At 47.8% G+C, this 22,099-nt stretch overlaps 1 protein-coding gene across 1 annotated transcript; it reads right to left on the reverse strand.

The window, feature by feature from the left end:
• Nucleotides 1-3,315: 3,315 nt before the first annotated feature.
• On the reverse strand, nucleotides 3,316-21,856 carry NIPSNAP1 (nipsnap homolog 1). Its single transcript, XM_056859049.1, has 11 exons — nucleotides 21,401-21,856; nucleotides 17,508-17,532; nucleotides 16,055-16,225; nucleotides 13,521-13,566; nucleotides 10,982-11,076; nucleotides 9,468-9,538; nucleotides 8,687-8,827; nucleotides 8,187-8,218; nucleotides 6,128-6,222; nucleotides 4,883-4,966; nucleotides 3,316-3,424 (listed from the first exon to the last, which is right to left on the reverse strand). The coding sequence occupies exons 1-11, from the start codon at nucleotides 21,854-21,856 to the stop codon at nucleotides 3,360-3,362; spliced, it is 1,281 nt and encodes a 426-aa protein (XP_056715027.1). The 3' UTR covers nucleotides 3,316-3,359.
• Between the last annotated feature and the right edge of the window lie 243 nt (nucleotides 21,857-22,099).

Below are 22,099 nucleotides of genomic sequence, written 5' to 3' on the forward strand. Positions count from 1 at the left end.
TGCTTTGAACCCTTGACATGCTCTACAGGAGAACCTTGTCTGCGATCTCTGTGACACTTTGTCTGGTTCTTTGCCAGTTCAGATCAAGAGCTTCCTCCCAAGTAGTTCTTTTCAGCCCCAAATGAAAACAGTTCACAGCAGAACTCCCATGATGTCAGAGACAACCCCTGGGAGAACTCTGAGCTAAGTTGCTGTGTGTGTCGCTGAACCAAAGGAGAGCGTCTTTTGTATCTTTGCCCTACTCTCTGCTCTTTCTGGGTTAAAGGCAGGGAGAAGCAGAAGCATGGTGAAACTTGTTGTGCTGTGGTGGGGGGTTGGTGCCCAATTAAAAAACCTGCACAGCCAATCAAATCTCTAACGGTCAATCCGAAGCCTTGCTGGGCAAAACCCCCCACCCACTTTCTAAAAACGCTTGGCAGGTGCCCGGAAAGGTGTTGGTGGGCAACATGGGGCCCACTGGTACCACGTTGGGGACCCCTGAGTGCGAGACAAGAACAGAAATGATTGTCCAGCTTTCAGCTCCGTGGACACAAGGCTCTCCCTGAAACATAATCCAGGTAAGATGGAGGTGCTATTAGTCAATAATGTTGCTAGCCAGGGAGTAAGCACCCAGGCTGTTCTGGGTGGTGTTGCACTGCCCTTGAAGTAGGAGGTTTGCAGCTCAGGGTATGAGGTGATCCTTGTCCGCAGATGAAGGCTGAGGTGTTGTCTGTGGTATTTTTTACCTTTGTGCAACTTGCTAGTTGAGAGGCATGACCTAGCCCTAGTCATCCATGTTCTGAAAACAGCCAAGTTGGCATTTCAGGAGCCACAAGATTCACTGACTGGCATAAATTACTGGGAATATAGTTGCTAGTTTTAAAGGAACTACCGTATGTACTGGCTTCCTTTTTGCTTCCAGGCACAATTCAAAGTGCTGGACCTTTAAGGCCCTAAGGGATTTGGGATCAATATACTGTAAAGGACCATCTGCTTTCCCAATACCTACTAGTCAATGAAGGTCCTCAATGAAGGCCCTGCACTCTGGACCACCTCAGAACTAAGGGGTGGTGGCTACAAGGGGCAGGGGTTTGTTCCTGGTGGCACCTCACCCCAGAAATCCCCTCCCTGGGTTTTAGGTGCTAGGTGATACTTTAAAAAATCACCCAGGCTTCTGGTTGAGTTTGAGGCAGTTTTTCCTAACTTCTGCCTGATGCTCCTAATATTATAGTTCTTTATGGTTTTGACTCCTGGCTAGTTGTAGCGTTTTACTGCTGATTATTTTATTTTCTGTGTTTATAAGCTCCTGCAGAAGATTTTGAAGCAAGAGAATGCAAGATATATTTATGCATTTGTAATCTTTATATCATCCTAACTATGCATGGAACCCTTGAGGCAGCTTACACCCAGTGTGGTGGTACTCTATCACTCACCCTATCTAGTAGCACAGCAATTGCCCATGCCAATCACAAAAGCAATAAAACTAGGCCAAGGTTCAGGACTCTCCGAGCCTTGCAGAAAAATAGGACTTTGTAAATGAAGCCTGCCCGCCCCCACAACCGAGAAAGGACTGGGCATGTTCTCAAAGGCATGAATGCACTTGGAACAGCAGGGGCCAAGCCCCTTTGGAAAGTACACCAGGACCACAACCAGGGTGTTACCAACCCTACTCCTCGTCATGTAGCTTGCCATGGAGAAGTGAAATATATTTTGAGCCTGATCTGCAAATAAACAAGAATCAATATGTTTCTCCAAGATGCCATCAGAATGCACTAAAAGAAGTCCCACTAAAATCAGTGACTTACTCCTACATAAAAATTAATAGGAGCACGAATGCAGTTTCAGTTCAGATTTGTTGCAGAGCCGTATAACTTTGCTACACAAATGTTGCGAACAGAGGACTTTTACTCCAAAGATGAAATACATGCATGAATACCCTCCACCCAAAACCGCTCAAGAAGGTATACCAGCATATTAAATATTTAATTACATCTGTGGTTAGGTTGGTTACATGGTCCCCTACAAAAAGAATGTTCCTTAACAAGCTATCTGCCACACAGCACTTGCTTGTCAAGAGATCTGAAGTCCCTGGCTCTAACAAGCTCTGCTAGAGGGATTCTGGAAGGGGGAAAAACAAACTGTAGGCAGGAAGGCAGACAATGAGGGCTCTTACACATTCCTAGAACTCTGTCTCGGTCTTGTGCGTTTCCATAGTGAGAGCAGAAGGAACAGGCCTAGCCCCAAAATTGGGGGAGCAAGGAGAATTTAGACAGCTCCGCTTCACCCAGAGCCACTTCCTTTGCAAGCTGACAATCCCCCATAGCTCACACTTGTCCTGATGCCTTGGCTGGGGCCCCAGCAACTTGGATCGCTCAGTCTGAACTAGATGAGTCCAATGGGGTATTGTCAGACAAGGTCTACAGCAGTTATGCAAGGTATCAGATCAAAGCCTAGCTACTCTGGGAGAAAGGAACAGAAGCCATTTGGGGGAGAGGGGAAGGAAGAGATTGAAGAACACCAAATAGCCAATATAAAAAGTAAAGGAGACAGGAATGATTAAGCATTTCTCCTCCTGAAGCCATATCTGGGCCCTTGCATCTTGGAAGACAAATCAAACTTCTATCCTCTTTGCACCAGGGAAGAGGAATGTACGGTCATTGGTGGCTGGATAAACACTTCTAGGCTATGGTATACCCAACCAGTTGGACAGCGTGACATTTTAGTCAAGCCTGGCTCCCTCAGCCCTAGAGCAGACAATGTGCTTTTCCAAGAGAGGGCTTCCCATCATCCGGGACACCAGGTAAGATGCAAGGTCAGAGGGCAACACCTTTCCACCTGGCCATATGCTGGACTGCAGTATCGAAAGATACATCCAGGGAGAAAGCAGGAATGTGCCAGTGAAGTCTCGATGGACAGACGACCAGGACTACCTCTTTCCCCCCAAAAGGACCATTTGCAGGAGGAACTGGGCACAAAATATTCCAGTTTTCATACGGTCCTTCTTGCATTTAGAAGAGCTTCCAGGTCAAGTCTCAGACCATCAGGAATGTACCAGGTGCAGAATGTTCATACAGCTCGTTCCCAAAGAAACCACCTCTGGAGCACGTCTTATGGCTGGCAGGAATACCCAACTCCAAGCTCCGTGCAGAGTTCGCTGTGAGCCTACCTCAAAGGCTGTCCAGCACACGGTTCCTGCCAGAGGTCAGCAGCCTGATGAAAAAGGGGTGGAAATTCATACAGCCTTCAAATGAAGCAACGGGAGAAGGGACTGGGGCAGAGGGAGTCTGGAAGGGAATGGAGAGATGGCAAGGCTTATTTCTTTCTGTACAGTTGCTGGAGACTAGTGGTTGACAGAAAGGCTCATGGGTGGGAGGTCAGCATCACTGCAAAGGTGAGATCTTCAAGGGAATCATTATACGAGACTCCATGCTCCGAACGAGAGGTACTGTGAAAACAAAGGAAGGAAAGTCAGATTCCTTTGTGCTCACTGCTCACACTGTACTATCACTGGCCAACAAAGCAGCCCACACAAAGCCTTCATTCTAGGTCACTAGAAAATCCTGCAACATCATTTGATTGAGAAGAGTACTGTTCTTTCGACCGCCCTTCTGCTTCCCCAGAGCATATCAAACAGGTGTATCTGGATGATTGCTTTTTCTTGCCAGGACAGATATTTAACAGGAGCATTTCAGAAATGGAGGAATGCCAAGGAATGGGAGGAACCTGGGAGGGGCATTGGGTTGGGAGGCTTGTTCTTGCAGGGATGATTTTCCATGTCACAACAACTATATTGCTGTGGTGGTAGAGGAAAGTGCCATTAAGTCACAGCCAACTTATGGTGATCCTGTAGGGTTTTCAAGGTAAGAGATGAGCAGAGATGGTTTGTCATTGCCTGCCTCTGCGTAGCAACCCTGGACTTCCTTGGTGGTCTCTGATCCAAGGACTAACCAGGGCCGACCCTGCTTAGCTTCTGAGATCTGATGAGATTGGGCTAGCCTGGGCTATCCAGGTCAAGACATATTGCTCTGGCTTAATGAAACTGTCAGTTCATGCTTACCAAGACACAAAGGAAAGACAGGGACATGCTTAAGCAGACAGGGGACTACTTAAGGGAGCCAGCGTGGTGTAGTGGTTAAGAACGTTGGTTTGGAGCGGTGGACTCTGATCTGGAGAACCAGGTTTGATTCCCCACTCCTCCACATGAGCGGTGGAGGCTAATCTGGTGAACTGGATTTGTTTCCCCATGCCTACGCATGAAGCCAGCTGGGTGACCTTGGCTTAGTCATGAGAACATAAGAAAAGCCCTGCTGGATCAGACCAAGGCCCATCAAGTCTAGCAGTCTGCTCACACAGTGGCCAACCAGGTGCCTCTAGGAAGCCCCCAAACAAGATGACTGCAGCACCACCATCCTGCCTGTGTTCCACAGCACCCAATAGGCATGCTCCTCTGATCCTGGAGAAAATAGGTATGCATCATGAAGTCACACAAGCTGGTCCCATGTAGTCACACTCTCTCAGCCCACCTACCTCAAAGGGTGTCTGTTGTGGGGAGGAGAAGGTGATCGTAAGCCGGTTTGAGCCTCCCTTAAGTGGTAGAGAAAGTCACCATATAAAAACCAACTCTTCTTCTTCTAAGTTCTGAATAATTCTAACAAGTGAGATTTCCAAAGTGATGTGAAAGACCCCTGCCTGAGACCTGGAGAGCCGCTGCCTATCTGAGTAGACAATACTGACTTTGATGGATCAAGGTCTAATTCAGTATAAGGGCAGCTTCATGTGTGTGCATGTGAAGATGGTATGGGAACTTTTGCTGGAAGAGGGAAAGGAGCAGGAAAGACAGAAGGGAGACCGGGCTGGAATGCAAAGCGCAGAAGTCCCCGTCAAGCCCAACCAGATACCTCACCTGTATAGTAAACGTTCTCATCCCAGCCGCGTTTCCTCCAGGCTGCGTTCCTTGTTTCCTCTCGGGACTGCAGATCTCTGTATGCTGAAAGGAGAATCAACAACCACATCAGGGGAGTCCTTATCAGACTGGACAGGAAAGGAAGATGTTCTGTTTCTACACACTGTTCACATACAAAATTCACAACCAGAAATGATTTTCAAAGGTTTAGAACAATTCACAGCCACAACAGTTAAACAGGATTTCCACGTTCAAAGACATTTACACATGTGTGAGAGACAAGCAGCTGGGGACAGATGTTTGCCTTGACATCCTGATCCTGGAGTTCTCACAGCCTTGCCATTGTTGGAAATGGATGCTGGATTAGATAGACCATGGCGAGGGGCAGTGCTTCAGTGGCAGAGATCATGCTCAGCATGCAGAAGGTTCCCCCAGCATCTCCAGGTAGCAGGCGGTGGGAAAGACCTTTCTCTGCCTGAGCCACTGGAGAACTTTAGTCTGATTCAGCAGGGCTGCTCCCATTAAGACCAAACGGGAGTCACAACTGCTGCTGGGGAGCATCATTTCGGACAGTTTGAGCCTGTTTTTATAATCAGTGGACTCGAGAGCTTTGCCTGGCTGCATTTCAGGTTACATGACTGAATGCTCCCTGGCATGGAGGAGGGAAAACTCTGCGCACTAAGAAAAGTGTCTGGGAGAAGGCTAAGCTGAAGCCTTCTCCGTGACATGCTAGTTTTCTATGTGCAGGGTCCCCAATACACACAAGTGTCTCTGTGCCCCCACCATGCAGCAACATTCAGATATGCACCCTGCAGCAATGGTACGGTCCAGAAAAACACTACCACTCAGCTCTGCTGATTGCAAAAGAGGGCTTTTTGGTTTGACTTGGCAGGCATGTTTATTTACTCGATTTCTTCTTCCCTGCCTTTTGATCCAGAAGGATCCCCTTGTGAGCTTACATAAAAAAAAAACCCTACGCAGTTAAATTGAAGCTACTTTCATTTCCTCTGACACTTAGCTTTTCTTTGAAGCATCATCTCACACCCTCCATCCATCCCCCCAAACCCTCCAATTCTCATCTACACCATTCCGAGTCTTGCATCCCATCTGGTTTCTTGGATGCATACCAATGTGGGGTGGGAGGAAGAGAAAGGCAAAGCATCCAGGTGAAGAGTCAGGAACCAGAGGTAGCAAGTGGCCCATCTCTTTCAAAGAAAGAAAGTCGGTTTCAAGGTAATCACGTACCCCACAAATGATGCACGACGTACAGCTCCCCGATTTGGGAAAAGAAGCCACCCACCGCTTCTTGGTTCTCCTGGCGGTGTTTAATGGCCCGTGCCCTGTTAACACCAAGAGGAAGGAAATGATGAAACAAACACCCATCTATCTTTTGAGTAGTGTCTACAATGCTCAGATTGAGAGACTTCCCCAAGAACACACTGTGAAGTAGGGATTGCAATTGACACACTATCCACCAGGCTTGTGGACTCATGCCGGAATAATCCAATTACTTAACAGCTTCTACTAACACCTGCATCACATGTCAACACACAAGCTGGTGCCCATAGCAAGCCCCAGACAGCAGCCATTTGGATGGTTGTGCGAGCATGCCACCAACTGGCAGAAGTATCAGAAAAAAGGGGGGAAGCAGGTTCCTCCCTTCCCAGCGTTTGAATCCTGGATTAAACTCTAGTTTAGGACCCTGATACTATCCTGCTTTTCTCCTTGATTGGGGACCAAATGTGGTGGATGGGTGGGGGGAGAAGTGACAAATAAAATATATGTGCAACCCAGTTGTTATTGGGTTTGCTCCTTCCTCCACCCCATACTGAAAATCGCAATTAAATACCAATTGCAGTTGCACATAACTTAATGAAAGTTGCCATCATCCCAAATGATATCAAAATTCTGGATTAAATTATTAAACTCTACTTTAGGATCTTGGGGGGGGGGTGATGATGACAACTAACTCTGGTTAACCCACACATCTGGATTCATATGACCCTGGTAACCAGAATGTTTGACAATGATTCTCAGCATGAGAAGGGTGTGAAGTCTCAACAAAAAGCTAGGTTTTTGCCTTAGCTATAATGCAATGGCTGACTGCACTTTTTTGTTCATTTCATCTCACCCTTCCGCTTCCAGTTACAAACTGAAGCAATCCTGGGTTTTATTTTGTTTGCTTACGCAATGCAAAACTTGCATACATCCTAACCCTCCCGATAAAAGAAGTGAATTATACAAATTAATGTCCCTAGTAAATCTTGGTCTCATAAAGCTGATCTATGGTTGTCTCTTGGGAAAAGAAGAAGAGTTGGTTTTTATATGCCGACTTTCTCTACCACTTAAGGAAGAATGAAACTGGCTTACAATCGCCTTCCCTTCCCCTCCTCACAACAGACACCCTGTGAGATAGGTGGGGCTGAGAGATCTCTAAGAGAGCTGTGACTAGCCCAAGGTCGCTCAGCTGGCTTCATGTGTAGGAGTGGGGAAACCAACCCGGTTCTCCAGATTAGCATCATCCGCTCATGTGGAGGAGTGGGGAATCAAACCCTGTTCTCCAGATTAGAGTCCACCAAACGACCGCTCTTAACCACTGCACCACACTGGCTCTCTGTATCTCTTTCCTCTCCGAAGTGCACACATTCAGTTCATTTCTATGAGGGTATCTGGACACAGCAGACCCAGCAAAGTATTGGGATGGTGGCTTAAAGGGTCTTTCACACAGAGGTTTTGCTGTGGTTTGGGTGCCCAACTGCAGTGGTTTTTTTCCTCACAACATTGTTGACCATTTGTTGTCTTTTCCTTTCTGTTCCTGTGCGTTTTCTCAAAACTGGATCAACTATGGTGTGAGAAAGCACACAGAGATGGCAAAGAAAATATGGAGACAACAAATGGGAAACGGGGGGGGGCAGAGGAGAAACAACGCTGCAGGTCAGTATGCAAGCTGTGGTAAAAACCTCCATGTGAAAGACCCAAAATTTATCAAGCACAAGCAAATTGCCTTGTTGCAATCCCCCAGCACTATACAAATGGATAAAACAAGATATGGGAAATTGCTGCTTGTGCAGACAGACGCGGCTCACTGAAATGAGGAAAAGTGTAAGTTTGTAGAGGGGATGAGCTCCAGGGAATTTCAAAGTGGAGGAAAACTTAAAGCATAAATCATGGTATTGTTGCAAGTGTAGGGCAGCCCACAGTTCCGTCACAGACCACCAAGTGATGAATCCATCAGCATCTTCCTTTAACACATCTTCCAGGCAAAGGCGCTTTTAAAAAGTTACTCGAAAGATCCGGGGCTTACCAGTTGTTTCCCCACTCAATCATGGTTCCTGGCTGAAAGCAAGAAGAGAGAGAGCTACAGGTGGTATCTGGGGTTTCAAAAGGGCATCCCCCCTCCTTCCTAGAGTTGCAGCAAACTCAGCCAAACGTCAAGTGTTGGGGGACAGATTTAGGAGCTGGTCATTAGGAGTGCTTTCCCCACATGAGACCACCCAGTACCCAAATCTAAACTGCATTTGCAAAGACCATCCTGGGCTTCCAGGCCTCCACGCTCTGGGGCAAACATGCAGGCATCGCCACCACACACTAGAGGCCCATTCTGGAACCAAACTAGAGCCTGCATCTGCTCTCTGCCTCTCCATCCACCAGCCCAAAGAGGGTGCTGCTGTGGAATGGAAGCTCCCACTTGCTTGCTGTCCGGAGGCAGGTACCTCAAGTACCGCTTGCTCCTTTGTCTTTGGGATGGGTCCAGCCAACATCACCTCCAGCTCTGAAGCCTCGAGGCTAGCTGCCCCCACTCACCTTAAGCTTGTATGACCTCAGCTCGTAGATGTTGGGTCCAGCCCGTGGCAAAGGCTCATTCCAAAAACTGAATTCCAGCAGCAGCTGGTTCCTCCGGGAGAGCAGCATCTTACTCCTCTCCTTTTGAAAATCCCGGTATGACTATGGAAGGGAAGCGAAGAAGGCCTTAGAGGGGCAGGCACTGTGCAGACCCTGGACTTGTGTAACCTTGTAGCACACCAACTGGTCCATTTGATCCAGTATAGTCTAGTCTAGCAGGCAGCAGCTATCCAAAATCAGGAGAAGAAGAGTTGGTTTTTATGTGCCAACTGTTTCTGCCACTTAAGGAAGAATCAAACCGGCTTACAATCACCTTCCCTTCCCCTCCCCACAACAGACACCCTTTGAGGAAGGTGGAGCTGAGAGAGCTCTAAGAGACCTGTGACTAGCCCAAGGTCACCCAGATGGCTTCATGTGGAGGAGTGGGGAATCAAACCCAGTTCTCCAGATTAAAGTCCACTGTTCCAAACCACCGCTCTTAAACACTACACCACGCTGGCTCTCCATGCTGCCCTCTACGAGGGCAGAGGAAATGGGATAGAAGCCAGAGGATGATGGCCAGCCCTTGTAGCTTAATTCTGCTTAGGCAAACAGAAGAGATTAGCACAGAGCCGCTTAGGGACCAGGGGTACAAATACCACGTTGGCTGTAGCCACCAGAACATGCTGGCTCTTGTCAAAGAGCGCACCTGGCTGCCTGGTCATCTCCAGCATTTCGGGGAAAAGAAAATCACGCTAAATACCTGGTTCTGTCGCAGCTTGTTCATGCACTCCATGAGGGCTGGGTAGCCACCGCTGAATCGCCACAGGTGCACTGCAGTGAGAAAAGACAAGCCTTGTACTCTTGCAAAGCCAGACAAAGCCCCAGCTAAGCTCCCAGTGCCATCTCCAAGCTACATTCACTTAAATTGCCACTCAGAGGCAGCTCGAGACATCTGGAGGAAGAGTAGGAGTTGGTTTTTATATGACGACTTTCTCTACTACTTGAGGAAGAATCAAGCCGGTTTACAATCACCTACCCTCCCCTCCCCACAAAAGACACCTTGTGAGATAGGTGGGGCTGAGAGAGTTGTGACTAGCCAGCGTGGTGTAGTAGTTAAGAGCGATGGTTGGAGCAGTGGAGTCTGATCTGGAGAACTCCTCCACATGAAGCCAGCTGGGTGACCTTGGGCTAGTCACAGCTCTCTTAGAGCTCTCTCAGCCCCACCTACCTCACAGGGTGTCTGTTGTGGGGAGGGGAAGGGAGGGCAGTGTCTCTGGGCATGTACAGAGTGCCTCTCCCTTCAGCATTCTACACTTACCCAGGTAGCCAGCATGGTGTAGTGGTTAAGAGTTTGGAGCAGTGGACTCTGATCTGAAGAACCGGGTTTAATTCCCCACTCCACATGAGCGGCGGAGGCTAATCTGGTGAACTGGATTTGTTTCCCCACTCCTACACACGAAGCCAGCTGGATGACCTTGGGATAATCACACTCTCTCACCTCACCTACCTCACAGGGTGTCTGTCGTGGGGAGGGGAAGGGAAGGTGATTGTAAGCTGGTTTGAGTCTCCCTTAAGTGGGAGATAAAGTCGGCATATAAAAACCAACTCTTCTTCTTTTTCAAGGTCACCCAGCTGGCTTTGTGTGTAGGAGTGGAGAAACAAATCCAGTTCACCACATCAGCCTCCGCGAGTGGGGAATCAAACCCGGTTCTCCAGATCAGAGTCCACTGCTTCAAACCACCACTCTTAACCACTACACCACGCTGGCTCATCTGTGGATGCCCAAGGCAGAAAAGCGAAGTGCCGTGCTCCCCAGCTGGTAAAAACATAAACGATACAATCTGCTGACCTTCAGCGATACACCAAAGAGCTACTACGTGAGGCAGGTGACCGCCTGCTAAATGGAAAGGCTGTCCTTGATGCCACCTTTCTGGCCCCAGAGAACATCCAGGCCACTGGGCAGAGTTCAAGTACACAAGCCACTAGCAATTCACACACTACCCAGAACTGCCTTCACTCCTCACTACTTCCCATCCTGGGCAATAAAATGGAAAACTGAAAGAGTCTATCCAGCTAGCTAAATCCAAAGCTCTTGAAAAAAGGGGTATACCGCCTCTGTATAGACAGCTTCCACTTAGTTATTGTGGTTAAACAATTCCTGAAACTTTTTTTAAAAGCTACATTAACAGGCCTCAGGTTAGCCAATGAGCGTCCTGCCAAGGTGAAGTTAGAAGCACCTCAACCCAGCCCTGTTTGGTTGGCCCCTCCCCTCACCTGCCTGGTCCTGTTCGCCATACCAAGTATTCCAGTTCCCAACCAGGTCGCAGGGGTAATCCGGATCTGAGTGCAGCTTAGGAAGGACCTCCTCCCTGCAAAGGAGACATGGAATCAACAGGAAAATGTGGATTTGGCTGGTTGTCAATGCTCATGTGTAGCGGGGACTGGTGGGGTCCAAAGAGCCACAAGGGCTCCTCATTAGGCTCCTTCCCAAGATTGCAATATGCTGTTCTTCTCCCATGATCTGATAACAAGAGACGCTGCCCATTTTGCATCATGGGAAGAGCCCACATGAATGCCAGAAGAGGGCCACAATTTCATCCAGGTTAAAATACACTCAAGGTTACTATTATCAGGATAAGGGACAGCAGCTATATAGGTGTAAGAGGTGCCCTGCTGGATCAGACCAATGGTCCATCTAGTCCAGCATCCTGTTTCACACAGGGGCCAACCAACTGTCCTGGAGGGCCAACTGTCCTGGAGGGTACAGAGGCCAAGACTTTTCCCTAGAATCCTAGATGTTGCCTCCTAGCACTGGCATTCAGAAATTTACTGCCTTTGGATGTGCAGGTTCCCTATAGTCACCGATGGACTCATCATAAATCTTCCTAAAGGTAAAGGTCCCCTGTGCAAGCACCAGGTCATTCCTGACCCACAAGGTGATGTCACATCCCGACGTTTCTTAGGCAGGCTGTTTACGGGGTGGTTTGCCAGTGCCTTCCCCAGTCGTCTTCCCTTTACCCCCAGCAAGCTGGGTACTCATTTTACCAACCTCGAAAGGATGGAAGGCTGAGTCAACCTTGAGCCGGCTACCTGAAACCGACTTCCGTCGGGATCGAACTCAGGTCGTGAGCAGAGCTTTTGACTGCAGTACTGCAGCTTAACACTCTGCACCACGGGGCTCCTTTAAATCTGCCTAACCACCTTTTAAAGCTATCTATACTTATGACCATGACTATGTTCTCTGGCTACAAATTCCACAACTTAATTAAAACAATTCTCCGGAATTGAAATTTGTCCAATGCAGTCACAACACATCCTGGAAATTTCTAACTCACTTGAGAAAGTCATTGTCCCAAAGGTGTTTCTTTTCCCTATTGCTCTTGCTATGCCTGTTCAGGATCACTAGCTGTTAGTGGGGGATGGGTCATCTCCAGACCTACTGTATCTTGTGCTTTGCACCAGAATTTCTTTTAGGCCAAAAATAAAAAAGACTCTCAAAGATACATGTGTGCAAATAAGAACTTTAATATTTATTCACAAAATATAAGTAGTTTCTGCTTATTATTGTACCACTGGATCTTTTGATTTCTCTTTGGAAACCAGGCTATAGCTTTTCCTTCCTCTTTATGCACACACACACACACACACACACACTTACACTTCATGCATCTGGCAAAGTGATTCTGGCTATACAAGCTTAGGCCACAATACATTTGATAGTCACATGAACACATGAAGCTGCCTTATACTGAATCAGACCCGTGGTCCATCAAAGTCAGTATTGTCTACTCAAGACTGGCAGCAGCTCTCCGGAGTCTCAGGCAGAGGTCTTTCACATCACCTACTTGCCTAGTCCCTTTAACTGGAGGTGCTGGGGATTGAATCTGGGACCTTCTGCATGCCAAGCAGATGCTCTACCAGTGAGCCACAGCCCCTCCCCAAAAGCTGCCACAAGACTGCTGATTGCTTATATCACAAAACAAAGCAGCTCTGTGCATTTAAACCACACCTCCTTGCTAACCACTTTGTGTTGTCATCTTCTACAAGGCACCGATGACAGCAGACAAAAGATGGCCTACCCTCCATTGCCAATTTTTTTCTGACAAAGCCCGGGCTCAGTCAGATTCTAGAGCACCATGTCAACTGGTGCAGGGAAACAGTTGAGCCCTGCAAACTCTACCCTTCATGAGAGAGTGTGCACCCCCCCAAAAAAATAACTTAGCATATTGGGGGGTATTCCCTATTACTATGTATGGGTGTGAAAGCTGGACATTGAAGAAGGCTGATAGGAAGAAAGTAGATTCCTTTGAAATGGTGTTGGAGGAGAGTGTTACGGATACCGTGGACTGCCCCCCCCCAAAAGAAAAAAAACCAAATCAGTGGGTTCTAGATCAAATCAAGCCTGAACTGACCCTAGAAGCTAAAATGACTAAACTGAGGCATAGAATCATAGAGTTGGAAGGGACCACCAGGGCCATCAAGTCCAATGCCCTGCACAATGCAGGAAATTCACAACTACCTTCCCTCTATCTATCAGGCTATCCTATTTTGGTCACATTATGAGAAGACAAGAGTCACTGGAAAAGACAATAATGCTAGGAAAAGTTGAGGGCAGCAGGAAAAGAGGAAGACCCAACAAGAGATGGATTGACTCAATGAAGGAAGCCGCAGCCCTCAATTTGCAAGATCTGAGTGAGGCTGTCAAAGATAGGACATTTTGGAGGACTTTCATTCATAGGGTCGCCATGAGTCAGAAGCGACTTGACGGCACTTAACACATACACTGGGGGTGGGGGGGTTTGCAGGTACTTACGCCAGGCTGTTGTAGGCATCCAGACATTCAGGTTTCACATTGTGGACTGAAAGGAGAGAAAAAGAAGCTATGTCAGAAAAGTTGGAAGCCACCCGCAGCCTGCAGAGGAGAGAAACAGTGTGCAGTGGCTCAGCTTGGGCTGAAAAGTAACCTCAGGCCAGTCTAGCAGCTTCCCTCAACAGCACAGCTGGGGAACAGTAAGCTGGGAAATGGCGATGGTGTTGCACCAGCATTTTTTCTGCACACCAGCCCAAAGGCTGCTCAAAATCCAGATTCCAAGAAAAAAAATTACACAGATTGAGTGATGCAGTTTGCTTACCCAGCATACGCTTGCTCATCATCACATCTGAGTTACTAGAATCTGTACTTCAAGCAACAGCACTGGTGATAGCAAAAAGACATGGGCATTAGAGGGCCATGGAAGCTGGCTTGAGTAGTGGACAGGCAGCCAAGGAGAGGTTGTGCAAGCTCCACCCCTCGAACAATACAGGCACACCTCGTTTTATTGTGCTTCACTTTATTGCATTTTGCAGATATTACGTTTTCGAGCAAATTATCAGCGCCATTTCTCCAAAAGCATGGGCTCACCTCTGTATCAGATTGTGGCAATTCTTGAAATATTTCAAAAATTTGCATTATTATTGCAGTACATTTTTAGACATAATGCTGTTGCACACTTAATAGACCACGCTATATTGTAAACATAACCTTTATGTGCACTGGGAAACAAAACAAAAAATTCATGTGACTCACTTTATTGTCCTCTTATCCCGTGACTATAAAGTTTGCTTAGCAGTCTTTGGTGGGGGACTTTGTCAGAAGCTTTTTGGAAATCCAAATACACAATGTCCACAGGCTCATTCCTGTCCACATGCTTATTGACGTTTTCAAAAAACTCTAATAGGTTAGTGAGACAGGACCTACCTTTACAGAAGCCATGTTGGGTTTTGCTCAGCAGACCTTGCCCTTCTATATGCTTGACAATTTTATCTTTAATAATGCTTTCCATCAATTTACCCGGAACAGACATTAAGCTAACTGGCCTGTAATTTCCTGGATACCCCCTGGAACCTTTTTTTATAAATGGGTGTTACATTGGCCATTCTCCAGTCCTCTGGTAAAGAGGCTGATCAAAGGGACATATTACATATCTTTGTTAGAAGTTCAGCAATTTCCCATTTGAGTTCTTGAAGAACTCTAGGATGAATACTGTCTGGTCCCTGTGACTTGTTAGTTTGCAGTTTGTCTAGACCAGGGGTCGGCAAACTCATTAGTCAAAAGAGCCAGTACAACGATTGAGATTTCTTTTGAGAGCCAAATTTCTTAAACTTAAACTATATAGGTAGGTACACTGTTTATTAACTTAATAAACTTTAATTAAAGTTTTAAGTCTTAATTAAACTATAGGTACACTGAATAAAACTTGATATCATATTTAATAGTGATCTTATTTATTGATAAAAATTAAATTGTAAGTCCCTGCCATTTCCCCCTCCCCGTCCGGAGTCCTCGTCTGGAGGCCTGGCCTACCGCCATAAAAGCCTGTTGGTAGACCTGGCCTCCGGCTGAGTCCCATTGGGAGGCCAGGTCTACCCACTGGCTTTCTTGGCAGTAGACCTGGCCTCCGGAGGCCCATAGAAGCCAATTGGTAGACCTGGCCCCTGAAGGGGGACTTTTTCCCCTCCTCGGAGTCCAGGTCTACTGCCAAGAAAGCCAGTGGATAGACATGGCCTCCCAATGGGACTCAGCCAGAGGCCAGGTCTACCAAAGGAAGCCCACCCCACCCAACAGCTTATAGGCGGGGGGGGCCAGGAACCGCCGAGCTGCCCGCCCAGCAATCGCGCGGCTAGAGGGAAGGGGAGGCTTTAGCCTCCCAACCATTGAGGGCAAGGGAAAGGGGGACCCGGACATTCTCCATGGTGGGTGGGGGGGGGAAGACAGCGCGCCCGCTCTCTCTCTCTCAGGCGCGCCAGCTCCGCAACCCGGCTGCCGGCGCGAGCAGGCGCAAGAGCAGGGGCGCCGAACCAAGTTCGGAGAGCTGCACTCAACGGGCCAAAGACGTTCTAGGACTTCCTGCCTTTTTACCACTATTTGCCTCAGTTCTTCATTCTCCCCTCTCCAAAATCTCTGTTCAGGAGAAGGAATCTGCCCTGTATCTTCAACAGTGAAGACAGTAAATTCAGTTTTTTCCACAGTTGATTACTGTGAAGCAATTGCATAAGTATCAAACTTATTGATGATAAAAGTTGTTGAACTTAATGCTTTCAAAATAGTTGACCAATATTTGACCAGTCAACTGACCAAATCTTCCTCCAACATCCAACCCTAGTATGGACCATTCATCACCTCACCTGTACTCACAAGATGGGACAAGGTCACAGTACAGAAGACAAGGAATTCCTATCTTCTTGCAGCGGCTACAACCCTTGTGTACCCCAAGCCCTACATGGCAGATCCCTCCCCCAAAGCAACACAGTGGTTCACAGTAACCACAGAGGGGAAGGGAAGGATAAGGACATGCAGTGAAGGCTCACACTGGATCTTGTACAGGTGGTTGGTCTCTTTCTTGGACAGAAGATTGGAATGAGCATCTTTTCGGGGATCCACTTTGTGGACAAAGAGGGAGCGGAACCAGCTACTTTCGTTGTCTTTGGAGTAGCCCCTGGAAAAAGACACAGAAGTAAAAATGGTGGCACACAAGAGGACTAGGCATGGTAGGGAGGTGACTTCAGGTGGTCTTGGCACTAGAACATCTTTTTAAAAATAAAAATTAACTTATTTTATACCACAACTTTCTCCCCGATGGGAACCTAAAGCAGCTAACGTCGTTTTCCTCTCCTCCACTTTATCCTCACAACAGGCTGAGAGTGTGTCACTGGCCCAAAGGCACCCCGGGAGCTTCCATGGTAGAGTGGGGATTCATACCTGAGTCTCCCAGATCCTTGTTTGACACTGTAACCCAGGGGTGTCAAACATAAGTCCTGAGGGCCAGATCCAGCCCGTTGAGAGCTCTTATCCGGCCTGCGAGCCAGCCACACACCCCTCTCAAACTGGGCTGATGAGGCTTGGCCAAGTGACGTTTATGTCATATCCAGCCCTAGTAACAATTGAGTTTGACACCCCTGCTCTAACCACTACAAACCACTATGCACTTATTTACCTGGCTGCCTCTGGTGAGCTAGAACTACCTCCAGGTGACCAGGCATGAAAGTTTTGCAAAAGGTGATCTTTTCATTCTTTTAAGGCCTCAAGTGACTCTTCTAAGTACGCAGGTCAATATTTTTACAGGTTCGTGCCTTTTGTAAGACTTATTTGACCTAGTCCAGTGGTTTTCAAACTTTCCACTTTCAGGAACACCCTTCTCGGACAATCTTCCTCATTTTTTAAAAACTTACAATACTTTGCAAACTTTATTTTAAAAAGGAGTGAGCAAAATTAAGAATTAATAGCCTTGCCTGACCTCAGATGGCTCAAAAATAGGGGTGGACAGACTGTCCTGTGAAGTATTGGATATCAACCCTGGCTATTGCTATGGATCCAGTACTCTGCCAAACCATGATCTTCCTCTGTTTGAAGACAAAGATTAAAAACAGAGACATACTTTCTATGGATCAAGGCCTTCGCCCCAAAACTAGTCATTCATTAATCTCAGAAACAAATGGTAAACAACCCTTTGCAGAGGTTATCAAAGTTAACCCTGTACATTTTTCGCCCCTTGTGGGGTTCTGGTTGCTTGAACACCTATCATCCAACCAGCCAAGGGCTGCTTGGCATGTCTCTGCATGAATCACTGTTCTAGACTGGCTTCCTGGCCATTCCTCCGGAGTGGAAGAACACCAAGTCATACAAAATACAGACATTTCTGAGAGCAGAATTCTTAAAATGTCAGCTCTGTCAGAAGCCCATTTCCTGCATGCCTCACACAACCCATGAACTTAAATCTTCCCCCTTCTTCCCCCAGCTTCCAAATTTATTTTAATGCCCTACCTAGCACATCTACCAGCAGGTTCAGCTGCAGGACAGGACAAACTAATCTGGCATGAGCAGACTCTCACTCAGCCTGCCTGCCTTGCCCCCTGTCAAAGTCCCTCTGGGGCCAAAGTCTCTTAGCCAATATACATTCTGTCACACAGACACCCAATCATAGACAGCCTTGAAGCAAAACCCATCACTTATGCTCAATACCGAGACAGTACAAAGTAAAATCACTGGGTCCCTGCCCCCAAGCTATTACAGCTCATAACTAGTTTTTTCAACGGACTGTGTTCTTAGTACAAGCCGGGAATGATTAAAATACCCAGTCCCCATTTATACACAGCACACCCTTCCCCAGAAAAGAAGGATGAAGAGGCTTCATCCACCAAAGAGGCTTAAATGTCACTCCTAAGCCCATTGTCTTGTCACTTCTTAAATCCATTTTCTTGGCAGTCAAGTTCCACCAACGTCCAACGGAATTAACTTCTAAGGAAGAGTGAAGAAACACCCCCCTGTCGATAAAGACCCATTCTCCACCTCTGTCTCAGAACAAGGGGGAAAACATGTAAGGGTGGTGATGATACAAGGTCATAAGAACAGGCTGGCCTTGGCTAAAGGAGGTCCAGGCACAGAAGGATACGATGGCCAAGCCAGATGGGCATGCGCATAGCATGGGAGAAGGCATGGCAGCGGCAGAAGCACCAATTCATCGAGAGCCAGAACGGAGGCACACAAGCAGGAAAAGGGGTGAGGGGTGGGAGATTCAAACAGAGGGAAGCCCCATTCTCACAGGGCTGCTCTGTACTGCAGACAGGGACCCCACACGATGGAACGCTGCCCCATGGGGGTGAAATCCCCCATATTTGGAGAAAAGACTAGCTTAGTCTTCTCTTGGTCACAATAGCTTCCAAACTCAGGAAATTCCTGTGCATGGAGAATCCAGTCCTGTGAGCCCCTCGCCTGCTGTTTGAATTGGTAAAGCCCAGACAAAGTGGGGAAGACAACTCCAGTTTATTTAGAACATGTACATCCAACCTTTTGGGACACCTGCTTGAAGAGGCTTGAATTGCAAAGGTAGAAACACAGGCATTTGCGGGACATGTGGGCCTTGCTGAGTAACGGAGGGAAAGGTTACAGGCAGGGATAGAGGGGAAAAAAGGAAAAAGGGCCACAATCCCAAAATGGCACGTTGACTTGTATTCAAGTCCTACTTGCAATTCATGTCATTTAGAGGTTCGATAGCAGCAACTTTCACCTTGGCACTTCCACATGGGGTCATCCCCAATTAGACGCCCATGTACAATCGGGAGACTTCCCCCCCCCCCTTTCACTAACAGCAGACACCAGGTTTGACCCTCCTCATGCTTATGGATGGGGAAAAAACAGTGGCTGGCAAGAGGGAATAAGCGCCTGAGGAATAATTAACTTTTTTATTAAGCAGCGAATAAAATGGTATTATACAATGGTTAGAAAAGCCCTGCCCACAGGCATACAAGAAAATTATAGGTATTGAAAAGCACTTGATTTGATGCCTGGTTTTATGGCTGCTATGGTATTGTTTAGATTTAAGTGCCGCTGCTTTATTGGTTTTACGCCTTTAAATTGACTTATGTCACTTTGAGTGCCTTGGCACAGAGAAAGCGGCTCACCGAAATTGAATTAGGCAGTGAGCAAAAAAAGCAGGACAGAGAGGACACACGTGCGCACACACAGGCACAACTACTACTAGAGGCCCCGGGGCCTAATCCAGCCCCCACCGCCAAGGCAGTACTTCCCCTCCCCAGTGGTCAACGTAGAGGCACAAAAGGCATGTAGAAAGTTTCCGAAGCTGGTTAGGATGGCAGCTGCGACATAAGGACCTGGTGGCACTCCTCAAGAGGCAGATTTGGCCCAAGTGTGGACCAGTGATCTGATCTCTAAGAATGAGTTAATGAAGTCTTTAAAAGTGAGAAGGTACCGCCCCCCGCCCCTGAAGAATCATAGAGTTGGACGGGACCACCAGAGTCATCTAGTCCAACCCCCTGCACAATGCAGGAAACTCACAACTACCAGAGAGCCAGCGTGGTGTAGTGATTAAGAGCGGTGGTTTGGAGCGGCGGGCTCTGATCTGGAGAACCTGGTTTGATTCCCCACTCCTCCACATGAGCGGCGGAGGCTAATCTGGTGAACTGGATTTGTTTCCCCACTCCTACACATGAAGCCAGCTGGGTGACCTTGGGCTAGTCACACTCTCTCAGTCCCACCTACCTCCCAGGGTGTCTGTTGTGGGGAGGGGAAGGGAAGGTGATTGTAAGCCGGTTTGATTCTCCCTTAAGTGGCAGAGAAAGTCGGCATATAAAAAACTAACTCTTCTTCTTCTACCAACCTCCCACACCCCCAGTGACCCCCCCTCCATGCCCAGAAGATGGCCAAGATGCCCTCCCTCTCATGATCTGCCTAAGGCCATAGAATCAGCATTGCTGACAGATGGCCATCTAGCCTGTGCTTAAAAACTTCCAGGCAAGGCGCGCTCACCACCTCCCGAGGAAGCCTGAGAAGAAACCACCTGAGGCAGGGAGGCAAGGCGCTCCAGACTTGGATATGGGAAGGTGCGGCAGAGGAGGGGCAGGCCTGTTTCTGCGCCAGAACCGGGACCATTGCCAGGCCTGGGGCCTTGAGTACAGGAACAAGCAGTAAAGGCCAGAGCCAGAATGGAGGCACCCAAGCAGGAAAAGGGGACACAGGGTGAGGGGATGCAAACAGAGGGACGCTTGTGCAACTTTGCCTCCTCGCAAAAAAAGTCACAGGCCATTTATGCCTGGGAGGTTTTGCCTTGGATTTGCTGCTGTCTAGATGCACATTTTCCCCATCTGAATTCTCAGATCTCGACAATAAGCCCCCCCAAATGCACAGTTCTTTTAAAACATTTTTTTTATTTTTCATCATTTAATATATCCATAAAAACAATATAGTAATGATAATTAAAAAAAACTAATATTATTCTAGTTTAACAATCAAATGACTTCCCCCTCTCCCGTCTAAAATTAAATTGTATAATCTTTTGCTAACAGGACTAATCCCAATATTATTGTAATTCATCGATTCTTATCATATCCAACATTATGAAATCAATACCTAATATAAAAGTTAACACAGAATATGAATAAGGGATTAATGTGTGTGTGTTAAGTGCCGTCAAGTCGCTTCTGACTCATGGCGACCCTATGAATGAAAGTCCTCCAAAATGTCCTATCTTTGACAGCCTTGCTCAGATCTTGCAAACTGACGGCTGTGGCTTCCTTTATTGAGTCAATGAGTATCCTTTAAATCAGTGGTTCCCAACCTTTTTTTGACCAGGGACCACTAGGACTTTTTTGTTCGGTGCAGGGACCCCAAGGTTCAAAATAAAAATTCAGAGAATTTGAAAATAAACTTTAATCATAACTGTTAAACATTAAACTTAGAATAATATTTGAATATATATATTTTAGAATAGAAAACTTTTAATTGAAAATATTGATTTATTATGGGTTTATAACTTTGTTTCGCGGACCTTAATTTAGTTCTCGCGGACCCCTGGGGGTCCATGGACCCCCGGTGGGGAACCGGTGCTTTAAATGGTCCCATTAAAAAATAATTTTCACAATACATTCTCCAAGCCTCCCATTCCCCCCCCAAAATTGTTCATTCTCATTTACCAAAGCCGTAAGTTTCACCATCTCAATCAATTCCAGCACTTTTTTTTTTAATCCAGCCTTTTTTTACCTGGCGTCTCAACTGCCTCCCCTTGAGCTGCAGGTATCAACCGAGCAGCCGGGGCGGCTCCCCCATGCAGTTTCGAGAACCCAGGTGGGACCGATCTGCACCTGGACAGCGGCCAACCCAAGGCAAAACCTCCCCGGCAGAAACGGCCACCGACTCCCCACCCGCCTGCCCCAGGTGGGAGGCTGGAACTTGCGGGCAGGGTTGAGCCCCGGGCCCCTCTCCGCGGGCGGGAAAAGCCCCGCCTTTGCAAAGAGACCCTGGGCATCCGCGCAGAGAGGGGCCCGGGAAGGGAGCGCAGGCTCCAGCCGAGCCCCCGACTGCTCACCTGGCGCCGTCGAATCCTCCGCCCCGCACCAGCTGCAAACCCCGCGCTGGGATCCGGCACGCCCGCGCCGCCATTCCTGCTCTGCAGCCGCCCGACTCCTGCAAGGCGGGACGAGCCGCGGGACTGGGCGGCTCTCCGCCGCCGCCGCCGCGCCCAGCTCCGCCCCACGGACGAGCTTCCCCTGCGCGCTCAGTTCGAGCCCCGCGCTGAAGTTTCCCACTGGAGCCTCCCGGAAGGCCTCGTGCAGAGCGACCTCGCCGGGCTGGCTCTGCAATAGGGAAATGGTCTGCATTATTGTATTAATGTCCAATGGCAATAATATAGTAGGGGGTTGCGAGTTCAAAGCAGTCTGTTTATTAAGCCCAACCTGTGTGTGTGTGTGTGTGTTAAGTGCCGTCAAGTCGCTTCCGACTCATGGCAACCCTATGAAAGTCCTCCAAAATGTCCTGTCTTTGACAGCCTTGCTCAGATCTTGCAAATTGAAGGCTGTGGCTTCCTTTATTGAGTCCATCCATCTCTTGTTGGGTCTTCCTCT

The sequence above is a fragment of the Euleptes europaea genome, chromosome 13 (assembly GCF_029931775.1).
Source record: "Euleptes europaea isolate rEulEur1 chromosome 13, rEulEur1.hap1, whole genome shotgun sequence".
Classification (NCBI taxonomy): domain Eukaryota; kingdom Metazoa; phylum Chordata; class Lepidosauria; order Squamata; family Sphaerodactylidae; genus Euleptes; species Euleptes europaea.

Bases quoted from the DNA above. Each gene is read 5' to 3' on its own strand.
- NIPSNAP1 (XM_056859049.1), bottom strand. From the start codon at position 21,856: ATGCAGACCATTTCCCTATTGCAGAGCCAGCCCGGCGAGGTCGCTCTG. The intron at 16,226-17,507 runs GTAGGGCATTAA...TACCATGCCTAG, and splicing joins CCTGCTGGTAGATGTGCTAG to TCCTCTTGTGTGCCACCATT. The intron at 9,539-10,981 runs GTGAGGGGAGGG...TTCTCACTGCAG, and splicing joins TGGCGAACAGGACCAGGCAG to TGCACCTGTGGCGATTCAGC.